At 28.8% G+C, this 21,769-nt stretch overlaps 8 protein-coding genes and 1 long non-coding RNA gene across 12 annotated transcripts; 5 read left to right on the top strand and 4 right to left on the bottom strand.

Moving 5' to 3' along the window:
* The first annotated feature begins 154 nt into the window (after positions 1-154).
* LOC126921106 (DEAD-box helicase Dbp80) lies at positions 155-3,777 on the top strand. Its single transcript, XM_050732356.1, has 8 exons — positions 155-540; positions 798-1,018; positions 1,094-1,186; positions 1,276-1,493; positions 1,577-1,754; positions 1,851-2,088; positions 2,167-2,329; positions 2,505-3,777. The coding sequence occupies exons 1-8, from the start codon at positions 478-480 to the stop codon at positions 2,756-2,758; spliced, it is 1,428 nt and encodes a 475-aa protein (XP_050588313.1). The 5' UTR covers positions 155-477; the 3' UTR covers positions 2,759-3,777.
* Positions 3,778-3,811: 34 nt separating this feature from the next.
* Positions 3,812-7,850, bottom strand: LOC126921103 (heat shock protein 60A-like). The gene is made up of 4 exons (XM_050732350.1): positions 7,503-7,850; positions 6,281-6,692; positions 5,245-6,135; positions 3,812-5,043 (listed from the first exon to the last, which is right to left on the bottom strand). Exons 2-4 carry the CDS (start codon positions 6,690-6,692, stop codon positions 4,634-4,636), a joined length of 1,713 nt encoding a protein of 570 aa, XP_050588307.1. The 5' UTR covers positions 7,503-7,850; the 3' UTR covers positions 3,812-4,633.
* Positions 7,851-8,532: 682 nt separating this feature from the next.
* LOC126921116 (10 kDa heat shock protein, mitochondrial) lies at positions 8,533-9,987 on the top strand. Its single transcript, XM_050732373.1, has 3 exons — positions 8,533-8,698; positions 9,371-9,538; positions 9,622-9,987. Exons 1-3 carry the CDS (start codon positions 8,696-8,698, stop codon positions 9,763-9,765), a joined length of 315 nt encoding a protein of 104 aa, XP_050588330.1. The 5' UTR covers positions 8,533-8,695; the 3' UTR covers positions 9,766-9,987.
* A 92-nt stretch (positions 9,988-10,079) lies between these two features.
* On the bottom strand, positions 10,080-12,343 carry LOC126921108 (something about silencing protein 10). Its single transcript, XM_050732360.1, has 4 exons — positions 12,145-12,343; positions 11,117-11,721; positions 10,367-11,022; positions 10,080-10,300 (listed from the first exon to the last, which is right to left on the bottom strand). Exons 1-4 carry the CDS (start codon positions 12,159-12,161, stop codon positions 10,211-10,213), a joined length of 1,368 nt encoding a protein of 455 aa, XP_050588317.1. The 5' UTR covers positions 12,162-12,343; the 3' UTR covers positions 10,080-10,210.
* Positions 12,344-12,645: 302 nt separating this feature from the next.
* Positions 12,646-13,943, top strand: LOC126921115 (39S ribosomal protein L20, mitochondrial). Its single transcript, XM_050732372.1, has 4 exons — positions 12,646-12,964; positions 13,119-13,212; positions 13,289-13,399; positions 13,467-13,943. The coding sequence occupies exons 2-4, from the start codon at positions 13,126-13,128 to the stop codon at positions 13,722-13,724; spliced, it is 456 nt and encodes a 151-aa protein (XP_050588329.1). The 5' UTR covers positions 12,646-12,964; positions 13,119-13,125; the 3' UTR covers positions 13,725-13,943.
* On the bottom strand, positions 13,754-15,182 carry LOC126921113 (triosephosphate isomerase). Its single transcript, XM_050732370.1, has 3 exons — positions 14,926-15,182; positions 14,494-14,747; positions 13,754-14,407 (listed from the first exon to the last, which is right to left on the bottom strand). Exons 1-3 carry the CDS (start codon positions 15,032-15,034, stop codon positions 14,027-14,029), a joined length of 744 nt encoding a protein of 247 aa, XP_050588327.1. The 5' UTR covers positions 15,035-15,182; the 3' UTR covers positions 13,754-14,026.
* Positions 15,183-15,638: 456 nt separating this feature from the next.
* LOC126921111 (INO80 complex subunit C) lies at positions 15,639-18,749 on the top strand. 4 transcript variants are annotated; one of them, XM_050732367.1, is made up of 5 exons: positions 15,639-15,774; positions 17,544-17,766; positions 17,849-18,058; positions 18,276-18,343; positions 18,423-18,749. In XM_050732367.1, the coding sequence occupies exons 3-5, from the start codon at positions 17,881-17,883 to the stop codon at positions 18,552-18,554; spliced, it is 378 nt and encodes a 125-aa protein (XP_050588324.1). In that variant the 5' UTR covers positions 15,639-15,774; positions 17,544-17,766; positions 17,849-17,880; the 3' UTR covers positions 18,555-18,749. The 4 variants fall into 4 exon arrangements, with proteins under 4 accessions (XP_050588324.1, XP_050588323.1, XP_050588322.1 ...); XM_050732365.1 differs by lacking the exons at positions 15,639-15,774; positions 18,276-18,343; positions 18,423-18,749 and adding exons at positions 15,781-17,210; positions 17,295-17,476 and having other exon boundaries at positions 17,849-17,883; positions 17,953-18,049; XM_050732366.1 differs by lacking the exon at positions 17,544-17,766 and having other exon boundaries at positions 15,642-15,774.
* On the bottom strand, positions 18,395-21,748 carry LOC126921114 (prostaglandin E synthase 3). Its single transcript, XM_050732371.1, is given in 5 exon segments — positions 18,395-19,338; positions 19,458-19,839; positions 20,784-20,803; positions 20,805-20,894; positions 21,725-21,748. Coding segments are annotated over 5 exon segments (648 nt in total). The 3' UTR covers positions 18,395-19,206.
* LOC126921120 (uncharacterized) lies at positions 20,251-21,159 on the top strand. The gene is made up of 2 exons (XR_007712238.1): positions 20,251-20,369; positions 20,603-21,159. It is a non-coding gene; the product is annotated as an uncharacterized LOC126921120 (long non-coding RNA).
* Positions 21,749-21,769: the final 21 nt, after the last annotated feature.

The following is a 21,769-nucleotide window of genomic DNA, read 5'->3' as shown; positions in this document are numbered from 1 at the left end:
TTGTCAATATTTCAAGGTTCTCAACAAAAATGCGATTTATCAATAAATATTGACATGTCGATCCCTTTAGTTGAGAACATTGAAATATTGACAATATACATATATGTATGTATTGATAGCTGAGGATACCATATGTATACAAAGTGAAAAAATCACATTCCTTGCAAGCGAGAAAAGTATATTCACAAATCACTACATATATATATATATATATGTATATGAAAACCAATTTTGTTCATTAAATTTATCATTTATTATTTATCATCTATTTAAATTTTCCAATATTTATTAATATCACTATTAACTTTTGCCATTTTTAAATTATTCTTCACAAAAAATATATATACCTTAGTTATTGTTTATGCCGTGCTGTGACGCTACGTTAGCTAAAAATCACGACGAGTAATTATATTATTTTATCATTCTAATTAAAACTTAAATTATTTTCTTAATCATTGTGAATGTATCAATGTTAATATGGCTTCGACTGAAGTTGAATGGACTAAATTCGTAGACGAACAAGAAAAACTATCAGCAAAGGTAATATTTTTATCATATATGTGTATCACCGGCTTAACCTCACTATTGTTTGTTTATTACACATTTGCTATTCAAAAAAATTTCTTTTTTGTGTACCTCCCTTGCTTACTTTTTAATTACTGAAATTATATATATTCAACAGTTAAAACATGTTAAATCTATCAATAATATAACAATTTTAACCCTTTTTTATAACGAAACATTTTCATTATCTTTTTTTACCGAAATAATAACTTGTGACTCTTATGACGTGTCAGGTGTCTAATCTAAATATAGATAAGGAATCTAAAGAAAGTACAGCAAATACAGATTCCAAAAATGATGATAGTTCGGATGACCAAATCTCAGCCGCAGAAAAATCATTATTCCAAAAAATTATACGTAAAGGTTTGGTAGAAACAACACAAGATATAGAAGTTCAAAGAAGAGATCCATCTTCACCTTTATATAGTGTTAAATCTTTCGAAGCTCTTCACCTGTTGGTATTTTTGCTATTAATTTCTTTATATTGATATTGTTTTAAAAAGATTATACAGTATAATATATATTATAGTAAACCTGCTTTATTAAAAGGAGTATATGCAATGGGATTTAATGCTCCATCAAAAATTCAAGAAACTGCATTACCTACTTTACTTGCTGATCCGTAAGTTTGTTTCTAATATAAACAAGTTTCGTTCATTTTTTAATACAAAGAATAAATGACAATCATAAAGTTTAATCGATTATTTATAGACCACAAAATATGATTGCTCAGTCACAATCTGGGACAGGTAAAACAGCAGCATTTGTATTAGCAATGCTAAGCAGAGTCGACACCACCAAAAATTGTCCTCAAGTGCTTTGCTTATCACCAACTTATGAATTAGCTATACAAACAGGAGAAGTAGCAGCAAAAATGTCTGCATTCTGTAATGAAATAAAAATAAAATATGCTGTAAGAGGAGAAGAAAGTAATACATATTATAGATAATCTTCAACCATACAGAAATTATCTTTTTTAACAAAAATTTACATCCCTTTTTTGTTATTTCAGTAAGTCGTGGATCAAAGATTACAGAACACATAATCATTGGAACACCAGGAAAAGTTTTAGATTGGGCTATTAAATTTAAGTTCTTTAATTTAAATAAAATATCAGTTTTTGTTTTAGATGAAGCAGATGTAATGATAGCAACACAAGGTCATCAAGACCAGTGTATTCGTATTCATAAGTAATTATTTTAGTTTATAAAAACAAAAAGAAATAATATTTCAAGCTGCATATTGTATTTATATTTAAATTTTACATTTAAACACATTGCTTACAGGCAGCTTCCACGCACATGTCAAATGATGTTTTTCTCTGCAACTTATGAGCCAGAAGTGATGAAATTTGCAGAAATTATAGTTAATAATCCTTTAATAATAAGGTTACTGAAAAAAGAGGAAAGTTTAGATAATATTAAACAATATTATGTAAAATGCAAGGATCTGGATGAAAAATATGCAGCTATTACCAACATATATGGTGTAATAACAATAGGACAGGCAATTATCTTTTGTCATGTAAGATATCTTTATGTTGCATTGATGAGTGATTGTTCCGTTTTAAAATTATAAATAGTACTTTTCATTTACCTATAGACTAGAAAAACAGCGGGTTGGTTAGCCGAAAAAATGACAAAAGACGGTCATGCAGTAGCTGTTTTATCTGGGGAACTGACAGTTGAACAGAGAATTTCAGTTTTGGATCGTTTTAGAGCTGGTCTTGAAAAAGTTCTTATCACAACTAATGTTTTAGCCAGAGGTATTTATGTGACTCCAGTCCTAGTTTTAAAGTCTAAAGCTTTTTATATTTCTTTCTATATATTTATTACGTACTTTTAAAAATATGGAAGTATAAATATGGAAAACATTTTTACAACTTTCCAACATTAATTATAAATTTATTTAAGTGGTTCAATAGTCAAAAAATGTTGCAGGTATTGACGTTGAACAAGTAACAATAGTTGTCAATTTTGATTTACCAGTGGATCAAAATCGGCAAGCAGACTGTGAAACATATTTGCATAGAATTGGTCGTGCTGGACGTTTTGGTAAATCCGGAATTGCTATTAATCTAATAGATTCGTCTCATGCAATGCAAATATGTAAGGATATAGAAGAACATTTTGGAAGAAAAATACATTACCTTGATGCAGAAGATGCAGATGAAATAGAAAAAATAGGAGCCTAGATTAATATGTAAGAAATACAACTATGCTTTTTATCAAATACGCATAGATATATTGTAATACCTCTTAAAAGAATAGACATTTGTATTCTCAACATGAATTCTTTGTATTTCTTTTCCAATAGCACATATTATCAACAAATATTATATGTTTACCTTTTTTTACAATGATTATATGGTATTCTTTGATATCGAGTTAAAATATGGCGATTGGATCAGGAATATACACAGAGTTTGAACAATATAAAAATAAAAAAATATTTTTATATGTTATACAACAAATAACTGTTTGACGCAGAGAAATATCATGCCCTTATCTTTGTACTCCATGTAACTTAGTTAAAATTAAGTTTGAGTTTTTATATAAAAGAAAAACTATTCATTCCTTCCACATTTAAATTTTAATTTGACCACATATGATCTACTGATCGATCTTTGTTTATATGTATTACGGAAATATTACAACGATATTGTGATCACATTATCACGATTTGTATAAGTACAAATAATATAAGCTAAAATCAGTTAATCATTGGTTAATAATTATAAATTATTAATTATTTATGATAACTGATATTGGAACAAACAAATTGTGAATGTTGTATGAAGACTTTACCGACATATTTTACACATTATGAGAATTTTCTTATAAATGAAACATAAAATAAAAATATTTTAATACAATTCCTTCGACAATGGTATATAGATATAGATATTAAAAATACGTAAAATGTACAATTTTCCATGTAATAGTGTGGCAAAGTAATTAAACAAAATGGTCATTATTGTAATACAATTCGTCTCAAATTCATTTACAAGGACATCCATACGTTACGTAATTTTAAAATACGGTGTGCTTTAATGTATTTGGACGAAACTGTATGAAACATTCAATCATTTTTTATTGTAACAGAATTTCTATATTATTTACATTTTATTTTTTCAATGTAAACATTTCTTTTCTATAGAACTCATTAATTCTTTAAATTTGTTAATGGAAGTATAATAAAAGTTTCTCAATAGGTGGGACGTTTTTTTTTTAGAGAACACCCATAGTACGTATTTCAAACATACATTTATTAAGATTAAAAAATGAAAATAAATTGCAACATTTAAAAAAAGATATGAAACAGGTAAGTTTTTTAACTTATCGCAATACACATGTTTGTACATTTGCATTATTATTCATTCATTCATATAGATGAAAAATCATATAAAAATGCATCAAAGGATATTTCTCGCATCCTGAATTTCATAATTTATAAATACTTATCCGTCTTTTAATAACTTTTTGTCAATTAATCAAAAGAATGAAATCGCTTTTGTAATAATTTTAACGCAGAAATAAACGAACAGGTTCCTATAAAGACAAGATTATTTGAACATATTAATTCAGTTTTTAAATATATTCTTGTGAACCACTGATTTGAAACTTTTTAAATTTTATTGACACTAGTTATTAACTTTGACTTATTAAATTTTATTTTTTGACGTAATAGTATAATTCGTTTGCACATTTGTTACATTTTTTTATAACAAGAAATTAACAAACTGTTAATACGGATATGCACGTTTTTCAATAAAAAATGAATTTTTCTTACAGCATATATTCAGCAGAACAATAATGTTTAAAAATATAAAACAAAAACGAATGATTCGAGAACAAATATCACAACGGTATATGAAAAACTTTCTTTCTCCTTATTTACTTTAAACATTACGGTACGGTAAAGTATCCTAAATATTTAGCTTGTTGGTTACTCAATCAGTAAATTGTATTTATATGTTCGCAATTCTAATAGCAGTTTATAGCAAATTGATTGATATTGCGATTGAATTGCAATGTGAAATTCAGTCTTTGTATGGGATTTTATTCAATTACATTCCCATACCTCCCATACCACCCATACCACCCATTCCACCCATACCACCACCGCCCATTGGCATCTGAGGTTCTTCTTTAGGCAATTCAGCAACCACTGCTTCTGCAGTTGTAAGTAGTGATGCAACACCCGCGGCATCAGTAAGGGCTGTACGCACTACCTTTGTCGGATCGATAATACCTTTCTCGATCATATCAACATACTCATCATTCAAAGCATCGTAACCAAGATTGCTGTCACTAACTTTTGCTACTACTAAACTAGCGTCTACGCCTGCATTCTGAGCAATTTGTAAACACGGCATACGCAATGCATTTGCCACTATCTTTATTCCTGTTTCTTGGTCGTTATTTGATGCTTTCAAATTTTTAAGAGCTGGAATACATCTTAGGAGAGCTGTACCACCTGTAAATTGAAAATATTGAAAATAATTATTATGCAGATATAATATGTAGAAAAAATTACTTTTTTCTTCTCAATATCTATGACGAATACACTTTTCTACATATAAGCTTTGTGTGTTCTGCCACCAAGTTCTTATATTTTGTACATTGCACGTTTATATAAAAATTTAATGCAGAAACTGGAAGAACAATGTCTAATTACCTCCAGGAACAATTCCTTCTTCAACAGCTGCTCTAGTAGCATTAAGAGCATCATGAACACGATCCTTTTTCTCATTAACTTCAACTTCGCTACTTCCACCAACTCTTAGAACTGCAACTCCAGATGCTAACCTTGCCAAACGTTCTTGCAGTTTTTCTTTTTCATAGTCAGATGTTGTATTGGCAATTTGATCTCTAATTACATCTGCTCTGTGATCGATATCAACTTTTTTCCCTTTGCCCTTCAGGATGAGTGTATCATCTTTTGTAATTACAACTTCTCCTACTTCGCCTAAATCACATAACTGCACATTTTCTAATTTAACGAGATTTGCATCATCGCCAAATACAATCCCTCCAGTCAAAATCGCCATATCCTGAAGTGTTGCTTTTCTATTGTCTCCAAAACCAGGGGCCTTAACTGCAGCCACCTGCAAACCGATTTTCAATCTATTGACCACAAGCGTTGACAGTGCTTCACCATCAATGTCTTCTGCTATAATGACAAGCGGTTTTCGTTGGGAATTCGCTAATTCCAATGCTGGAATTATAGACTGCACAGACGATATCTTTTTCTCACTGAAGAGCAATAGTGCATCTTGAAATTCAACTTTTGCCCCTTTACTAGAATTTATGAAGTATGGAGATATATATCCCCTGTCAAATTTCATTCCTTCTATAACTTCCAGTTCGTCGTGTAGTGTTTTACCATCTTTTACAGTAATTACACCTTCTTTTCCAACTTTTTTCATAGCATCGGAAATAAGATTACCAATTGCCTTATCCCCATTGGCTGAGATAGTTGCTACTTGTGCAATTTCCTCTGGAGTTGTTACTGGCTTACTTAAGGTTTTTAATTCGTCCTTGACCCTATCAACTGCCAACATTACACCTGCAATATGTCCATTATTTTATTGTAAATGCCTCTCTAATTTCATAATGGCAATAAGAAAATCTTCTAGTAGCATTATTTAATAAATTCAATCTTATAACAGGAATTTATATTTATATTATATTTTATTTTTATTTTTACTTACCTCTTCTTATTTCTACAGGATTAGCACCTTTACTAATTTTTTCAAATCCTTCTTTAGCAATGGCTCTTGCTAGAACTGTAGCTGTGGTCGTACCATCACCTGCCTCTTCGTTTGTATTATTTGCTACATCTTGTACTAATTTTGCTCCAATATTTTGAAACTTATCTTTTAACTCAACTCCCTTGGCAACTGTGACACCATCTTTAGTAATTTTTGGACTACCCCAACTTTGTTCTAAGATGACATTACGTCCTTTTGGACCCATTGTTACTGCAACTGCATCTGCTAAAATATCAACACCTTGCAACATGAGTGCTCTAACTTCTGCCCCAAAACGTACATCTTTGGCATATGAACGAGCTTGTAATTGACGTAGTGCTGCACCACGCAATACAGTTGGTAATCTGTGCATCTAAAATAATTAAAGAGGAACTGTTATATCACACAATATTCCTGAATAAAAACTTTTTGAAATATATGCATCGAACATTTTATAAACGTGACATTTTGTATAAAATTAGTTTTTAAATTTTATCGACGAAACTTGACATTAAATTTTATAATTTTATTTCCATAATAAAATTAGAAATCTGTTTTCTTTAACATTAATAAATTTTGAAAGGGGAAAATTAATCGACTTTTAACGTAAACGTGGTTATGTAAACTGCCGCGTGGTCGCCCAGAAACCACAGTATAATACAGATTATTTTAAATAACTTCCAAAACTTTCTATAACAAATTTTGCATCATATGAAACATTGCGTTTTTGCTTTTTGTATTTTTTCGTCATTATTTTGATTTATAATCCAATACGACATACAAATTAATTCGACCGGCTTATCCGAGTAAAAAAGAATAACTGGAAATTATTACACCAAAGAATAAAAAAAATATAAATAATTTTGAAAAACCGAGAGCAACTGTAAAAAGCATTATTCATGGTATTTACGTTTCTTTGCTTTTTATTCTGCATCTTTGACTACGACCTTTAAAAGTGTAAAAACGTTTCTTAAAATTTTTAATATTTCAATTTATTAAAATGACAAATACAAAGGAATCATCGTAAGAACAGAACATATTGCTCTATAATAATCAAAAATATAAAATGTATAATAGATATAAGCAAACTGAATTGGTCTAAGATTAACCGGTTAATACCTTTAAACAATCAATATATATTTATGTGCAGGAAGGAAATGAAATTTACGAAAAAAGTGTTTACCTTTAACTAGTGAATGAGAAAAAGCCGTTGATTAGAGATTGTAATTTCAAAAGTAATTGAAAATCGGCACAGCGTGACTGCACGTTGTCTCGCCAGTAGAATGAAATGTGTAAGAGAGCTTTCAGCTTACGCTATCACATGGGTAATGCTCCCTTCCCCTCCCTTATCGTTTTATTCTAACTTAACCTTCTTGTATTCGATTATGAAACTTTTTAAAGTTTTCTACAAATTCAATCGATATGAAATATAAATAAGAAATAAAAATCTAGAAATTATTCCTACATTTTCATTTAACAACGTTTAATTCTCTAATCATATCAACAAATTTCATTCTCAGTAAGAGTTATAGCTTCTAGAATGTACGAGAACACATATGATGCAATCGTTCAGTATTCACCAATCATATTCGTCGATTTGCCGGCAATTCATTCCGTACTTCTTATTATACAATTCTCTATATCCAAATCAAGTATAAGCAACTTCAAAATAGTTTCAAATATAATAAAACGAAATACATGTATCAATTTTATTTCATTTTATTTCAAATTGTATTAAATAATTAAGATATTTTTCTAAGTATTGTAATTTGCTGAATAATCGAAACTTATTGTGTAAGAAAAAGGATGTTTAAAAAGATTTTAATAGCATATTAGCATTAAGCCATATAAAAGGCGTATTAGCCATTATAAAAACATATATTTTAAAGTTTACGTAGTATTTACATCGATATCAATTTTATTTATTTACCAATGACCTTATTTGTTTGTTACCAATATCATTTATTCGATTATAATTAACATACAAATAAAAGTTCAGAATTCGTTTCTCAATAATAATTTATTTTTTATACTTTATCATAATAACTTTTTGTTAAGAAATATAGCTTCTACACAATGTAAGTATGTATATATGTAAGTTACAACACTGTAAGTGTTCAATAATATTCTAGCGCCATCTTGTGTCAGATTTTGTATCTCGTGTAATATCTCGTTGTTACGTAACGTGTATACTGGGCTCTTACTCCAATACGAAATCAATAAACACGTGGTGGGGCAAAGAAGTATAGAGGGGAATTGGGAATCTTCGAGAAAAGCGGAGAGGATTGTTCGGCTGGTGCACATAGATAGTATAACGTGGTTGAACTGCGAGTGCACGATCTCTGTCTATCGTAGAAATTTGTAATTTTAGGAATAATGGTAAGGAAAACATAAGTCTTATCTTAAATTATATGTTATGTTATAATTTTCTTCATTAACTCAACATTTTCGTATGTTTCAAAAATTTCTAAGGTTAACTTTTAAAATAGTGATTGAAATTATATATTTCCTGTTAAGTTATTCTTTAATTTAAAAAATGTAATGAATGTATTTGAAATCATGTATAATTTACTTGTATTGTTCGATGTTTTTTTGTTTAGTATAGTAATTTCAATGATATTTGACTCTATAAGTCCTGTCGCGTGGCCGGTGTAGTGAATGTCTTCTTTTTTCTTATTTGTTTATTAGAGATAGAAAAACAAGTGACTACAAAACAGTTAATAAAACAAAAATATATACGTATGATGATAATTTCCATCGTGTGCTTATGATTTAATATCGCAAATTTTTTAGTGAAATTATTCGTAGATAGAGAGTTAATTACCGCATTTTTACATAATTGCATTTCTGCTGTTAATTTTATCATTTGCAAGAAAATAAGTAGACGAATAGTAACCTAAACGTTTTTTGTATTTTATACAGTACGAAAAATTTCGTAAAATTACGCCATGCACGATCTGAAAGTAATTGATTTTAAGTATATATTGTAAAACTAAATTTAAATATTATAAATCACCTTATATGTGTTCTATGTTAATATTTTCATAATAGGCTGCAGCTAATGCCATTAAGAGACTTATACCTCTATTTGATAGAGTTCTTATACAAAGAGCCGAGGCTGTAACAAAAACAAAAGGTGGTATCGTTTTACCAGAAAAAGCTCAAGCAAAAGTCTTACAAGGAACTGTTGTGGCAATTGGACCGGGACAAAGAAATGATGTATGTAGAAAGTATTTAATATTTACAATAACATACTTAAGCAACAAATACAAAAATAAAAAAAGAACAATATTCATTTTCAGAAAGGAGAACACATCCCTTTAAGTATTAAAGTTGGTGATGTTGTATTATTGCCAGAATATGGTGGAACTAAGGTAGAACTTGAAGATAATAAAGAATTTCATTTATTCCGTGAGTCGGATATACTGGCAAAATTAGAAGTTTAAGGTTCCATTACATTTATGTTTGCAATTTTTTTTAAGTACTACATACTATTTCATAAGAAATACACAAGCAATGAAACAGTGAAATGTAAGTTAATTTCATACGAACTTTGATGTTTATCATTGTAGCGTACATAATGATATTCCCTTATGTATCTACTGTTACATATGCCATGATTTTGCACATATAAAAGGAAAAAATAAAGCATTTGTTGTGTTTATGTATTACTATTTGTTTAAATATTGCTCATTCTTATATTTTCTTCCAATCTTAGTACTAATGTAATAATGGTAAGAGAAAAAAACAATAGAATCCATTGATATGTAATAAGCAAAAGTTTGTATTCATATTTTATACACATAAATAGAAATATATATTTTAATAGGAAATAAAAAGGCAATTCTACGAGTTTTGAAACAAAGTACAATTTTAATATAGCCCAATCTTTTATTTCAATTTGATACTTTTCTTTACACTAGCTTTAATACCCGATATCTCTCCAGCGTAACGAGTAACTTCTTTTCTTACTTCTCTTATCTGAAAAATAAAAAAATTGTTATTGTATCACAACATATTCATCATCTAAAATAAATAAATACATACCGCTCCTTTCCTACGAATTTTAGCTTTACGATATTTATTTCTATGTTTTACTCTGGGGTTGCGTTGTTCTTTTTTACGATATGGCGTTAAACCTTTATTTTTTGCTATTTGATATGTAATTGCTCTTTTTCCTTGATCTTCAACTACAAGGTCTGGCATGTCGGTACTTTCCATCTTCTCTTTACTATTATACAAAAACTTTTCTTCATTTACATTTTCTGTTTTCAATTCAGATTCTAAAGAATCCGCATTTATGATTTCATTTGTAGATCTTTTTACACAATTTGCTTTTTCTTTGAAACGATATGTCTTTTGTTCATTGATGTTTATTTTATTGCCGTTTAATATATTATACAATACTTTCCCTTCTCTTTCTGCTGTTAACATTTCCTGTATTTCTTGTATTAAATTCCCTTGTGCAGATTCCAATTGATTTAATAACTGACGATATTGTGCTAGACGTTTTATAATTGGATGAGAATTAACAGGCAATCTTTTTGCCTTCAGCATTAAATAGAAAGAGATATTGATACAATAATTTAATAAAAGATGGTACTTTGTCTTTATGAAAGAAACTGTGGGGCAATTAGGGAGAATACCATCTTTAATTAACTTTAGAAATGGTGCCAATGAATCTCTTGCTTCTGCCATGTGATCTAAATCATAATATGCATATTAAAAATATTTAATTTTTTAGTTTTCCCTTTTGAAATATATTTTATAAACTTTATTGAATAATATATATCATACCTTTAAAATCATTTACAAGAACTGTAAATTCAGGACTTTCCTTCTGCATCATTATTTGCTTTTGTCTTTTGCTAAGTTTACTGAGATCTGTTTTTATAAATTGTTCTGTACTCTCATATGCCTTTTGATCATCATTTTTTGTTTGTATAAAATCAAGTCCAAAATCAATGTCATCCAATTGCTCCGCCAATCTCTTCTGAATATTTCTAGCTTCTTCTTCTTCCATTTCTGCTTGAGCTAAATCTTTTTGGCTGATATTAGTATAATCAGGATCCACAAAATCAGTAGAGTAATAAGCTTTCTTCTTTTTTCCCCAGGCTTTTTCATTTGGTAAATTGGAATCTTCTTGTAATCCTTCAATATCAGATTCCATGGAATCTGTCTGGACTTCATTTTCTGTATCATCTTGGTTCTGTTCATTTGCGTTATGTAATCCATATACTTCATAATCACTATCGTAACTTTCCGAAGACTGTCTATCTCGTACTTTTCTAAGTAATTCACGTTCATTTTCTGAGTATTCTTCTTCAGAATTTATGACTTCATCTATATTTACATCTTCTAAATCCATTGTTTCTTCGTTCATTTCTGTCATCTTTATTGTGCTGAAAGAAATCAAGCAAATATACATTTTGTAATAAAAATAAATAAAGCTGTTAACATTATTAATAAAAGGAATACAATTTATATATTTAGTATGTAGAAACATGCATTTATTATTGAGTTTAACCCTTTGTGGTCGTATCAAGTTCCGATATGATTGTTATGCTGGTCGGAATTCATTTTCATTGAACAGACACTAATAATGTAACCTTACATATGATAACTTATACAAATCTTATTAAGAATTTTATGTATTTTCGTAACGTATATACACATATACATACGAACCAGACACAAAGAGTGCCTGAGAGTAAACATATGACCAATTTTTCTACGAATGATAAAATTTTAATCAAAATTTTAATGCTGAAATTGATGTACGACCGCAAACAGTTCAATTTCATTAAAGACAATCTTTAGTTTACCTCTTTTTATTTCTCATATTAAAATTTTGTATTAGAACAATACAAAAATTGTGGCTAAAAATACTTATATAAGTTTTAATAGTATAGTTCACTTTGCAATCTTATTTATTATTTTTGATAAAATATATCTTATCACAATATATGCACACACAACTTCATGACTTCACAAGTCATTTAATTGGGGACTAGAGGTGTTCAATTCCGATTTGACTTTTTAGAGAAATCGATTCTTTCGGTTAAAAGATCGATCTTTTGAATCGATTTTCCTACGATCGATTCGTTATTCCAAAAATCGACAATCGATTATATTTTTTGTTACTAAGAAAGGTTTTTCGCCGCAACTATTTGATAATCTTCCTCATGCTAAAATAATAAATGTTAAAATAACAAATTTCTAGTTTGCGGTTAAGAATTGTATGAATATCTTTTTGTATTTCTAATTATATGTTAAAAGGATTGAATTTACGTGTAACAAACAGAAGTAACAACACAATAATAGTAATACACTAAGTTTGTTTAAAATTTAAAAGAACAGAGAGGCCACTACTATAAAGTAGAATGTTTTTGAAAACCCTATTTTTCGGTGTAATACTAATGTATTGAAAGAAAAATACACAAATTTACTCAAAGAATGAAATTTATAAAATTTTGACTTCGCTGTAAGAGGATGATATACATATATTTCTGATACAGCTACATCAAGCATATATAATTCTACATGTCATCAGAGACATCTCTCTGCAAGAGAGGAATAACACTTACTCATACTCGTCTCTGCTACTAGTGTTACTGCATTATCATTCATTTTTCATTATATCTGGTAGTATTATGTTTAAATCTATTACGTTTATAAGTTCATGGATTTGCCGGGTTATCTAGGTTATGTAAATTGTAGCTCGTGTTATGTATTTATGAATCAGAATCATATAAATATCAAATAAACATTTGATTTTTTATTATATTTTCACATTTAGAAGGAAAATGGTATTTTTAACTGCGCAATTATTTTTGAGAAGTCGAGGTCCCGATGAATTCTGGCGAAAACGTCAAATATTCAAGCTCGCTGCGGTAGATATTTATGTATACTTATTCGAAACAAAATAGAGAAAATTATGATACAATTTCTAATTATCTTTATTTTTAGCATTATATTGGAAGGAGAAGAAATTGTTATAGTATAGCCATTAGAAATGTACACAGAGCATTACTAAACTCTACAATAGGGAGACGACTGAAAAAAGACGATATGAAAGAGGTAATTCATAAAAGAAAGTAACTCTCTTTTAGAACGTTATATAAATAATTGTTCATTTTTGTTACAGCTTTGGGAAACCAGAATAAATAGTGCAGCAAAGGAACATAATAGTAATATAAAGATTCTATTAGAAGGATTAAGCAGATGTAATATTTTATTAAATCGTAAATCTTTATCAACATTAGCTACTTGGGAACCACGAACATTTAAAGGTTTATCTGATATTGCTTGTGCAAAAACAAAACTAGGAGGATTTAAAAGAGTTGCTAATAGATCTATGCCTGAAACTGTTGTAGTTGAAGGATTAATTGACGAACTGGATTGATAAAATTGTTGCAAAATAAATAATTAAACTTACATTTTATTGTAACATTTATTGAGTTACTACTGATTATATATTTACGAGAAGTATATGCTTTTTAAGAACAATAAAATAAGGTGTAAAGTTTACTATTAATTGCAGAGTAATAATATTTCATTACAGCAACATGACTTAGATCTTTCTCTGTACAAACAACAAGAAAATATATAAGTTAATTCTTTACAGTACTTCTTATGATATACCCATCCTTAGAGTATATATTAATTAATAAATGAATAACATTCTCGCATAATGAATATTTTATCTCACTGCTTAGCATTGACGATTTGTACAAAGTCAGGTTTTAAAGATGCCCCTCCAACTAAAAATCCATCTATATCTTTCTCTTTTGCCAAGTCTTTCGCATTTCCTGCCGTTACTGAACCTCCATAGATGATTCTAACAGTCTCTGCAACAGTTTGATTGACATTTTTAGAAAACCAGTCTCTCAACTTTGCATGGACTTCTTGAGCTTGTTGTGGTGTAGCTGTTTTGCCTGTTCCAATTGCCCAGACTGGTTCATAGGCAAGAACTACATCATTCCATGATTTGATTTTATCTGCAATAGCTTTAGTTTGCCTAAAGACTACTTCCTCTGTTTTACCGGCTTCTCTCTCTTCCAATTTCTCTCCAATACATGCTATCACCTATTAAGTCAAAGATATTGGCATTTATTAATATTATGATTATATTATTAGGTATTAAGTTTTAAAATAATCAAAATTTATATTACCTTCAATCCGGCTTCTAAAGCATGGGCTACTTTTTCTGCTACTAATTCATCTGTTTCACCAAAGACATTTCTACGCTCAGAGTGACCAAGAATTACCCATGGGATCCCATTGTCCAAAAGCATGACAGGACTTATTTCTCCTGTAAATGCTCCTTTGGCAACCTTGTATGTATTTTGTCCAGCAATACTAACATTGTTAGGTAATATATTCTTAACATACGTTAAGTATATTGATGGTACGCCAACAACAACCTCTGATAAAATTATATTGTTACAATTATAATAAAATATATAAATTAATATTATCAGTATTATGTTATTAAAAATAAAATTTATGGATAACTATATAAGACATATCGTTTTTTAGGAGTTATTTAAAAATTAGAGAATATAGAATATTAAATATTAAAGCAACAGATAGAGCAAACATACCAACATTTGAATCAAGTGGACCGTTTTTTAAAAAGGCAACGATACCATCTATTTCACTTTTGGTACCGTTCATTTTCCAATTACCACCGACAAAAAATTTTCGGCCCATGATATTACAATGTACAGATACACGAAGATAATTAATAATAATGGATTTACAAGTTTCTTGTGAATCTAAAACAAATTTTGAAATTACTCTCTCGACTTTCGACCTTCAACAAACCAGAAGGTGAATTTAGTCACGTTCACGTACCTCCCAACTGTTTTTATGAAACCCCCACCATTCTTTATTTCTTACTCCCCTCTCTTTCGCGGACTATACTTCAATAAAATACAATTTATAGGAATTATTTTATTAGTAGAAATAAAATTACTTCCGTTATTTCTATATATCCTTCAATTTTGTATTAACAAATATACTTTTACATTTAATCTCAAACTTTTCTAAGTAGGCAAGACTATTAATTTAAATTTCATTAAAATTTTCCTATACTAAATTTGATATTGGAATCAGATTTTAAAAATATTGCATGATATAAACATTGTAAAATTTGTAATTTACAGAAGTAATTAAATATTTAATACTGGTATGTTATAAGTAATCAAAAATCTTAAAATATCTTATGCAATGAAATCGTGTATATGTTAGAATATATCACTCGAATTTATGAATCTAGTAAATAAATTGTACTACATAAGATCTAGAAATATCATAAAACTAAGATTTATAACATTAGGAATTAGGAAATAATAATGATATCTTACGCGATACTTATTATTATAGTATTTAGTAACTTCAAATTTTTAAGTTCGTATACCAAGTCGGAGCAACATTTCGATATATCGATGGTGAGTAATAAATAAAGATTATGTATTTCGAAATAATTTTAAATTTCAGTAATACACAGCATACAAAATTTATAACCTTAATATTTAATTATGTATAAACAATCTTCGAGACTGTTGTTGAATTAGATAAAAGTATTTAAAAATGTTCCATTGTAAGGTTATGAAACATTTTTAAATTACTCTGATACATTAACAATCTTTTTTTTCATGATTATTTATCATAATTAAATGAAATATATCGTATACTTACTATATTTAAGGAGTTTTTTATTTAAGATACTTTTCTGACACAATTTAGCAAGATTCTCACGAAGAAATAAATTAAACATGTTAAGCATTTTATCAAAAAGCTTTGAATCACATTTTAATGTTTTCCTATAATTCAAATAAATAATATAATTTATAAAAAATAAATATATAATAAAAACAAATTAATAATTGCTAAAATATTAAATTATTGGAAGTAATTATGTTGTGCATTACTGTGAAATTGGACAAGGAAACAATTGCATAAGTTTGTTTATAATGTTTTGTCAATGTTTCTATAATATAGACAAATTAGAATTTTATAATATTTTATTATACGTAATATTTCAAAATATTTATATATATTAACATTTAATTATTATTATAAATAATTCATAATTGAGAGATTTTGTAACATGTTTGAGATATTAAAATTCAATATGGATAAATTTATACACACATTTATACAGAATTTAGGTTTAAGAATTGAATCTCATGCCTGCAAAAAGTTTAACAAGATTGCATATATATCAAATATGAACAAATCTTATATAGCAAAGCAACTATATTCTGCAGAGGAAATAAAAGATATTAATATACAGCAAGATTTAGATTTTTCTAGTGAAGAAAACGTAAAATATTTCATGGAAAAGCATGTTAATCTCTTTGATAAACTTACTTATTTAAATAATGCACAAATTTTAACCTCTCATTTGAAGAATATTAATACAATGATTCTTCAGAAAATAAAGCTAAGATGGAAATACGATGGAAGTATAAAAAAGAGAGAAATTAAAACATGGAACAAAACTGTAACTTATAACAAGAAATTAAGAACAAATTTAGCAAATAAATTGAGTGGGGCACAGGGTAAATTATTGTCCTCTTCAGGATGCAAACGAAAATATGTAAATTTCTCTAATTATAAAAGATATAAATTTAAAAATGCTGCTCTTGGAAATTTTAAACTACTTTATCATAACACAACTATATCCAATGATCGCAGAAGTGATAACATTTTAGTAACAGATAACGATAAGAAAACATCTTTTCTTAGGCACAGTTTACCAAACATTATGATAAATAACACAAACAAGCAAATAGAAATGACTGAACAATTTTTATGGTTGCATGTAAAAGATGTAGAATATATGAAAAGAAACATACAAGTTACTCTTCATATTGCAAAGGTTATGCTATGCATATATCTTTCTTTATTTTAAATTGATTTAATATGACTTTGTATTTAATTTAATCTTGTATCTATTATTCAGAATTCAAAATATAATCATGATACAAAGAACCAAATAGAATATAACCAAGTACTTTGTCATCATGCAATTCTATGTTTAATTGAACCAAGTGAAAAGGGTGCTGTTTTAATTGAAGATAATTTACCAGTTATTGTTCAAAAATATCTCATACATGGTTATAAATACCATTTTGATTTTCAAAGGTATTTTATGAAAGACAAACATAATATATAAGTTTAAATGTTTCAATGGATGAAACTTTTTCTTTAGAGGTTCAAAGGACTATTATGCAGCTGTACTTATTTTGAGTCCATGGGCTAAGGTTCTAGTTAAACATATAAACACAACTATGATGCATACAATTTCTGGTATATTAGGATGTGATGTAGAAAAGATATTGGTTTTATATAATCCAAGAGGGAAATGATTTTGGATATTATCTTATATAAAGAAAATTTATGAATATATCTCTAATATAAATTTGTTCATTGATGTAATATATAATACAGCCTTATGTAATTATTTCGAGTAAATGTCAATGATTACTTATATTCATTAATATATATTTTTTGTAGGAGGTTTATAAGTGTTTTAAGTGAAATAAAAAATGGTAAATGAAGAAGTAGTGGAATTTAATAAGAAATCACAACCAGTTTACAAGAATCCAATTTTTCAACAGAAATTTCGATCTACTAGTACCACTGGAAAGAAACGGACTTGGCGCTCATTAAAGCAAGTGCTGGCTCAAGAACGCACTTTACCATGGCCTGTAGAAGTAGTGCATTGTACGGTTTATTACCAATCTATTTTAATGTTACATATTTTCAAAAAATTTATGTGTATAATGATTTGAATAACTTAAGAACTAAAAGAAATCAATTTATGTGTTTAGCGATACATCTACTTACGATATATTTCATAATCTGTAACTGAAGTGTAATTTCGATAATCATATTTTAGATACTTTCTAAATAAATATTATATCACTCTGGGAAATTTCAGATAGTTCTATTAACGCACCGCCAAGCTTCAGGCCAGCAAAAAAATATTCTGATATTTCTGGGTTGCCCGTAAGTAACTTTCCACGTTTGTATCATTGGTTAAGTCATTAAAGTACAAACTGATATATAAATTACATTTATTTCACAGGCACGATATACAGATCCACAAACTAAATTATACTATGCAACGGCAGAAGAATTTGCAACAGTCCGAAGTCTACCAATGGATATAACTGCTGGATATTTAGCATTGCGCGGCGCTTCCAGTATCGTTGGATAAATGAAAGAATTTTATTTTCTATAATTTCCTTATATTTAAATAGTATAGAACACGGATATTTTATTTTGTAATTGTTATGGTACTTATTAAAGAATAATGAAAAATTAAGTATAATTCTGAAAATTAAACATGTTGTAAATGTAAACAAAAATATATCGGGCTTATAAAGAGACAAAATAAAGCTGTTTGCACTAACTAGTTGATAAAAATTCTTTTTTTATATACATACATTGTATGTATCAAGTTCTTTTAACGGGATTTCCTGAAATAAAGAATTCCACAAATAATTTAAGTCATTTTCATTATTTTATCTCCGTTATATTATACACAAGTAATCATTATTAAAAAAAAGGATGTTAATCGTAACTTAATATATGAATTACGAATTAAAGAAGGATTGGAGAATCTTTAAAAAGAATATTACTGTTTCTTTTCTCTTGACCACTGTATTCTTTTATGTTGACAGTTTTTCGTGCACCTTATTTGTTTGTTTGCTATTGCAACATGGGCCATTAGCAAATTTAATTGAAAATACAAATAGCATGGCCTACTAAAATATTGCCTGGTGGTGCACTATTTTTAGGTCGCCATTTGTTTTTGAATTTTTTTACTTTTTTAATGTAGATAATTTTAAAGTAGCGTCATAATGTCTTCATTCCAGCAGATCAGGTAGATCGTCATCATCGCTATCCATTCCGTCACCTTCATCTCCTAAAGCATCTAAATCATCGAAGTTTGGTTTACTATCTCCCGATCCTCCTAGACCACCCATCTGTCGCATCATCTGCAAATATAGTGGAAATTTAGATTATCAAACTGTAGATAAATAACAATACAGTAAATGTAATATGTTTTTCCTTTTTTATCAACGAATAAATTACTTTAAATACAATAATCTCTTACTTCTTCCAAATCGTTGCCACTTCCTTCCATTCCACCTTCATCGTCGCTATCATCTTCATCCTTCCATTTATTAAAATCGCTTTTTAACCAATGGGCTTTCGTTTTTTCTTTTGTTAATCTTGGCCAATATGGACCTTCTTCTTTTTTAACAAGAACTAACTCTATAGTCCTTCCTCTTAGGTTTTGAATAGTTCTGTTTGGAATAACTTCTCCATATAGGTTAATCGTTACTTCATGCATTTTCTGTTCAGTTCCACCTACTCCTTTAAAATATATCATTTGTGGTTCGATGTTAATTGCAGGATCTTTGCAATCTTCTAGACAGATAGTAACAAATAATATTTCTTTCCTTTGAGCCCACATAACAGGTGGGGGAGGCAATCTGAAAAATTGTCAAACAACATATACATTATTTAAAATTGTAAAAAGAAACTAAATTATAAATAGTAAATTACAAAATATAAATAAAATATAAATTAAAAAACATTGAATAAAAAAAGGTCAATTGATAAAAACAAAAATTATTTATATCATGCATTTGTTTATATCTATACAGAGCAGTTTTGCATAAAATACGTGTACGACATGCATGTTATGCTTGAAACGTACACACGCATGACAAATTTGTATAATTAATATTAATTTTATTTCATGTATAAGCATTCATGGATAACTTTTAATGAACAATTTATTTAAATGCAAGAAATGAAATGCAATATTTAACAGAATGCAGGAAATGAAGCAATGTTAAAGTAGGGAAAATAGCATTATAATTATAAAACGTAGGTAAAGGTTAGGAGTAAAGTTCTATGGTTTCTGGTAAAAGTCGCTAGTCATTGTGGATAAAACGTTATATTATTGTGAGACGATCGAGGAGAATGAAAGTAATATAACATCATGAAATGTATTTCGGTAAAAGCATATAAAATATTACAATATATTTTTCGCGTCTCAGATATATCGATAGTTACGTAGAAATACAAGCTATTAAAAACCCGAGCATTGCAATTCGATTATCTGAAAAAAAAAACAAAATTGTGGAAGACCCATCATCAACGGAATGATTATTATTAAGAATTTATAAACAGTGCATTGTAAAACAAGAAAATAGGAATCTAAGATAGTTTCTTGCGATTCTTTTCCAGAAATTTCGAGAATCAATAAAGCCGTCTTTACAACATGGCGGTGTTTCGAAAGCCACGGGGCGGTATTCGAGTTGTTTTCTCGAATATCTCTTACTCTTTTCATGATAATAACAATGAGAAGGAATTTCAGGATCGAGAAACACAATCAAAGAACATTTTATGTGAATTTTTATGTACTTACTGGCCTTCTTGAGTCATATTTCGAGAGCTTCGTTCCGTAAGAAGCAAACAAACACAGAGCGCTTACGTATCGCGCCGTAGATCCGTGATTCGAGAGTGTTTCGAGATTCAACTATCGATCAAACAAAATGGCGATTGGTTGCTTTTGTCGATGTCGAATTCTCTTGTTTCCGGAATCGAAATTTGAAAAATCTCTATTTACCAATCTATGTCTGGTAATCTTGAAACGTAATATAATTTTTGATATTATAAATAAATTTCACGCTATTATGTGGTATAGTGGGATTAATTGCCAAGATTAATGAAGTGAAAACATTTTCAACTTGCTTCATTTCTCATTTGTATTTCGAGACGTTAAAATATATGGTTATCCGATACTTGTTGTCCTTTAATGAGTCAATATTAAAACTAATTTTTCAAAGTGTTTTTACAAATGCAAAAATAAGACGCTGTAGAATAGAAAATTAACGTTATCTTATTTTTTCATTTATCGTATAAAAAAGATTCTATATTGTAAATCCTTTTTACGTATTGAAAGATTATGAATAAATACGTACTTTCATGGTAATGAACGGATTTTCAATTTTAAACATTCGTCTGCGATATACTTTTATTACTTGGGAGAAATCGTTTTTTAGATAGAAGAAAAAAGTAAAATAATTAATGCAATGGTAGCATAAAAATTCGAGACAAATGTGGCTCTGTGTGTGTGTGTGTGTGTGTGTGTGTGTGTGTGTGTGTGTGTGTGTGTGTGTGTGTCAGGGGGGGGGGAGTGAGCGAGAGGAAGAGAGAGCGAGGGAGCGAGAGATACGGCGGGAGGGGACGAGAGAGAAAGAGAGAGTGTGATGTAGGATAAAAGAGGGAAGGAAAAGAAAACGAAAAGAGAGAGCCTTTGCGTTAGATTGTAGGTCAACCCGGCAGAGGAGGAGGGAAAGATACTACCTTTCTTGCCGTAACCGTGGCCATAAACTAACAGGACATACACAC

This window comes from Bombus affinis, chromosome 10, assembly GCF_024516045.1.
Source record: "Bombus affinis isolate iyBomAffi1 chromosome 10, iyBomAffi1.2, whole genome shotgun sequence".
Taxonomy (NCBI): Eukaryota; Metazoa; Arthropoda; class Insecta; order Hymenoptera; family Apidae; genus Bombus; species Bombus affinis.
This window is presented reverse-complemented; position numbering and strand designations above follow the sequence as displayed.

Excerpts from the sequence above, each read along its gene's own strand:
- LOC126921111 (XM_050732365.1), top strand. The coding sequence starts at position 16,437 with ATGTTTGAGATATTAAAATTCAATATGGATAAATTTATACACACATTT. Across the intron at positions 17,211-17,294 it reads TTACTCTTCATATTGCAAAG|AATTCAAAATATAATCATGA; the intron begins GTTATGCTATGC and ends TCTATTATTCAG. Across the intron at positions 17,477-17,543 it reads TACCATTTTGATTTTCAAAG|AGGTTCAAAGGACTATTATG; the intron begins GTATTTTATGAA and ends CTTTTTCTTTAG.
- LOC126921103 (XM_050732350.1), bottom strand. The coding sequence starts at position 6,692 with ATGCACAGATTACCAACTGTATTGCGTGGTGCAGCACTACGTCAATTA. Across the intron at positions 6,136-6,280 it reads TCCTGTAGAAATAAGAAGAG|GTGTAATGTTGGCAGTTGAT; the intron begins GTAAGTAAAAAT and ends GACATATTGCAG. Across the intron at positions 5,044-5,244 it reads AGAAGGAATTGTTCCTGGAG|GTGGTACAGCTCTCCTAAGA; the intron begins GTAATTAGACAT and ends TTCAATTTACAG.
- LOC126921106 (XM_050732356.1), top strand. The coding sequence starts at position 478 with ATGGCTTCGACTGAAGTTGAATGGACTAAATTCGTAGACGAACAAGAA. Across the intron at positions 1,019-1,093 it reads TCTTTCGAAGCTCTTCACCT|TAAACCTGCTTTATTAAAAG; the intron begins GTTGGTATTTTT and ends TATATATTATAG. Across the intron at positions 1,187-1,275 it reads CCTACTTTACTTGCTGATCC|ACCACAAAATATGATTGCTC; the intron begins GTAAGTTTGTTT and ends GATTATTTATAG.
- LOC126921115 (XM_050732372.1), top strand. The coding sequence starts at position 13,126 with ATGGTATTTTTAACTGCGCAATTATTTTTGAGAAGTCGAGGTCCCGAT. Across the intron at positions 13,213-13,288 it reads AAATATTCAAGCTCGCTGCG|CATTATATTGGAAGGAGAAG; the intron begins GTAGATATTTAT and ends CTTTATTTTTAG. Across the intron at positions 13,400-13,466 it reads AAAAAGACGATATGAAAGAG|CTTTGGGAAACCAGAATAAA; the intron begins GTAATTCATAAA and ends TTTTTGTTACAG.
- LOC126921108 (XM_050732360.1), bottom strand. Across the intron at positions 11,023-11,116 it reads TCTTGTAAATGATTTTAAAG|ATCACATGGCAGAAGCAAGA; the intron begins GTATGATATATA and ends ATTATGATTTAG. Across the intron at positions 10,301-10,366 it reads AAATTCGTAGGAAAGGAGCG|ATAAGAGAAGTAAGAAAAGA; the intron begins GTATGTATTTAT and ends TTTATTTTTCAG.
- LOC126921113 (XM_050732370.1), bottom strand. The coding sequence starts at position 15,034 with ATGGGCCGAAAATTTTTTGTCGGTGGTAATTGGAAAATGAACGGTACC. Across the intron at positions 14,748-14,925 it reads TCCACTTGATTCAAATGTTG|AGGTTGTTGTTGGCGTACCA; the intron begins GTATGTTTGCTC and ends TAATTTTATCAG. Across the intron at positions 14,408-14,493 it reads CTTTAGAAGCCGGATTGAAG|GTGATAGCATGTATTGGAGA; the intron begins GTAATATAAATT and ends TTGACTTAATAG.
- LOC126921116 (XM_050732373.1), top strand. Across the intron at positions 9,539-9,621 it reads GACCGGGACAAAGAAATGAT|AAAGGAGAACACATCCCTTT; the intron begins GTATGTAGAAAG and ends ATTCATTTTCAG.